The sequence below is a fragment of the Dipodomys ordii genome, unplaced genomic scaffold (assembly GCF_000151885.1).
Source record: "Dipodomys ordii isolate 6190 unplaced genomic scaffold, Dord_2.0 Scaffold179, whole genome shotgun sequence".
NCBI classification, from domain to species: domain Eukaryota; kingdom Metazoa; phylum Chordata; class Mammalia; order Rodentia; family Heteromyidae; genus Dipodomys; species Dipodomys ordii.
Window position 1 is genome coordinate 703,398 of NW_012267395.1, and position 2,789 is coordinate 706,186.

Sequence of the window (2,789 nt, forward strand, 5' to 3'; positions counted from 1 at the left end):
CCCTGGTGCCCCGCGGGCGGTGGGCCGTGGCCCGTGCTGGGTGAGGGGCGCTCTTGCCGGCGCTGAGCGGAGCTCTTGCAGGCAGTGTCCTTGTGCTCGAAGTCCGGCCCTTCCCGGGGCCGGAAGCTGACGCTGTCGGCGCTGGGCGTGCTGGCGGCCGGCGGTGCGGGCCTGGCTGTGGCCCTGCATTCTGCTGTCAGCGCTAGTGACCTGGAGCTGCACCCCCCCAGCTATCCGTGGTCGCACCGTGGCCTCCTCTCCTCCCTGGACCACACCAGGTGTGCAGCTCACTGGCTCGGGGGAGTTCGGGGTGGATCGGGTGGGGTGGCATCTTTGACGCCCCTAATCCTTTCTCTCTCTCCAGCATCCGTAGGGGTTTCCAGGTATATAAGCAAGTGTGCTCTTCCTGCCACAGCATGGATTATGTGGCTTACCGCCACCTGGTGGGCGTGTGCTACACGGAGGATGAAGCGAAGGCCCTGGCTGAGGAGGTGTGGGGGTCAGGAGATAAGGCGGGCAGGGCTTGGGGCGTCTGCTATAATGGGACTGCAGGATCCTGACCCTGCTCTCCGTGGTAGGTGGAGGTCCAAGATGGCCCCAATGAAAATGGGGAGATGTTCATGAGGCCAGGAAAACTGTCTGACTACTTGCCAAAACCGTATCCCAACCCGGAGGCTGCCCGAGCCGCCAACAATGGAGCCTTGCCCCCTGACCTCAGCTACATCGTGAGAGCTAGGTACACGGCCTGTCCACAGGGTGGGGCTGGAGAGAAGGAGAGGAGAGGTAGGGCTGCCTGTGCCAGAGGCTGAGGAGTCATGGATCTGGTTCCAGGCACGGTGGTGAGGACTACGTGTTCTCCTTGCTCACGGGCTACTGTGAGCCACCCGCTGGGGTTTCACTACGAGAAGGTCTCTACTTCAACCCCTACTTCCCCGGCCAGGCCATTGCCATGGCCCCTCCCATCTATAACGAAGTCTTGGAGTTTGATGATGGTGAGTTTTTCAGGAAGCCCTTTCCCATCCCCAAGGATGCTATCTCCCTGTGTTCCTGGTCCTGCCTGTGCTGCCCACTTCTCGTTTAGGCCCATCTGAGCAAGCTCTGGAGTCCTGGCACTCTGAAGCCTTGGGTAGGGCCGGTCCGCCTCCGTGGAACAGGTAGCTCTCACCGCTGTCCTTGTCCCAGGCACCCCCGCTACCATGTCCCAGGTTGCCAAGGATGTGGCTACCTTCCTGCGCTGGGCATCTGAGCCAGAGCACGACCATAGAAAACGCATGGGCCTCAAGGTGTGAAGGGTTGTGGAAGGGTCACAGTTGGCACCTGAGGGGCTGGGTGGGTCCTTCCTGCCTCCCTCTTCTGAGCCTGCTTTGTCCTTAGATGTTGATGATGGTGGGCTTGCTGCTGCCCTTGACATATGCCATGAAGCGGCATAAGTGGTCAGTCCTGAAGAGTCGGAAGTTGGCATACCGGCCACCCAAGTGAGCCTCTCCAAGGCTGGCTTCCTTCTTGCCTGAGCAGACCCTCGAGCCCAGGAGCCATCCTAAGGCATGTTCAGGCCTCAGCTGCTCCATGTGGCCCAGCCCATCTTTATTTGGGACAAGAGGGGGAAGGAGACCAGGCTCTCACTCCAGATCTTCCTTCAGCCCTCATCATGGAAATAAATTAAGTTTCTCAACATTCACCTTTGCACTGTTCTGTAGTAGGACTGCATGCTTTCAGGGGACTCTGGGACTAAGACCTGTACCCCGTGTGTCTAGCTGTGCCCTGTCCAATATCTGAGTCCAAAACAGTGGTGAGTGTGAGATGAAAACCAGAAAACTGAGCCAGGCGCTGGTGGCTCACTTCTGTAATCCTAGCTACCCAAGAAGCTGAGATCTCAGGATTGTGGTTCCAAGCCAGCCCAGGCAGGAAAGTCCATGAAACTCTCTTATCTCTACCCAAAATGGCTGGAAATGGAGCTGTAATTCCAGTGGTAGAGCCCTAGGCTTGAACAAAAGCAGCTCAGGTACAGTGCCCAGGTCCTGAATTCAAGCCCCAGGACTGACACAAACACAGGAAACAAACCTGGCTGTTAGGCTGCAGTGCTCAACAGGGTGGGTGTGACCTGGCACAGAGGTATAAAGGTCACGGCTCAGTCGTCCATGATCCAGGGACTGCTTGGATAAACAAAGTGTCAGATTATTGGACCAATCTGCCTCCATACTGAGGGCTATATCCCAGCAAGGGGAATACTGTAGATGGCTTAGCAGAGCTGAGTGGTATCTGGAAAGGGGGCTGGGTCAGACAGACAAACCTTGGTATATTTCCCCAGCTTTGACCGGATAGCTGGAGGGTCACGTGAGTGTATGTGGTGTTGGGGCCTACTGTATGGAGTGACACATAGTGGTCCAGATACCGGGACCAGGCTTGACACAGTGTCTGAGAAGACAGCAGAAGATGGTGTGGAGGCACGGCAGCAGTAGTCTGCTGTCGGGCTCATGACTTTTTTATCTTTTTGCCAGATTTGGGCCTGGGCGCTGTCCCTCAGCTCTTCAGCTCAAGGCTGGTGCCCTACCACTTGAGCCACAGTGCCACTTCTGGCTGCTTCTGCTTATGTGGTGCTGAGGACTTGAGCCCAGGGCCTCATGTATGCAAGGCAGGCACTCTACCACTGAGCCACCTTCCCAGCCCCATGGTTCACAACTCTTTTTTTTTTTGGGGGGGGGGGTCCGGTCGTGGGGCCTGAACTCTGGGTCTGGGCGCTGTCCCTCAGCTCTTCAGCTCAAGGCTAGTGCTCTACCACTTGAGCCACA

The 2,789-nt window shown here is 57.3% G+C and overlaps 1 protein-coding gene across 1 annotated transcript in view; it reads left to right on the forward strand.

Moving 5' to 3' along the window:
- LOC105998985 (WD repeat-containing protein KIAA1875) overlaps window positions 1–1,678 on the forward strand; it is a 4,671-nt gene extending 2,993 nt beyond the window's left edge. The window contains exons 6-11 of the mRNA XM_013033844.1: window positions 66–278; window positions 365–491; window positions 579–736; window positions 832–992; window positions 1,183–1,283; window positions 1,375–1,678. Of these exons, the coding sequence (XP_012889298.1) occupies window positions 66–278; window positions 365–491; window positions 579–736; window positions 832–992; window positions 1,183–1,283; window positions 1,375–1,479 (865 nt within the window). The 3' untranslated portion in view covers window positions 1,480–1,678. The remainder of the gene's footprint in view (window positions 1–65; window positions 279–364; window positions 492–578; window positions 737–831; window positions 993–1,182; window positions 1,284–1,374) is intronic.
- The last annotated feature ends 1,111 nt before the right edge of the window (window positions 1,679–2,789 follow it).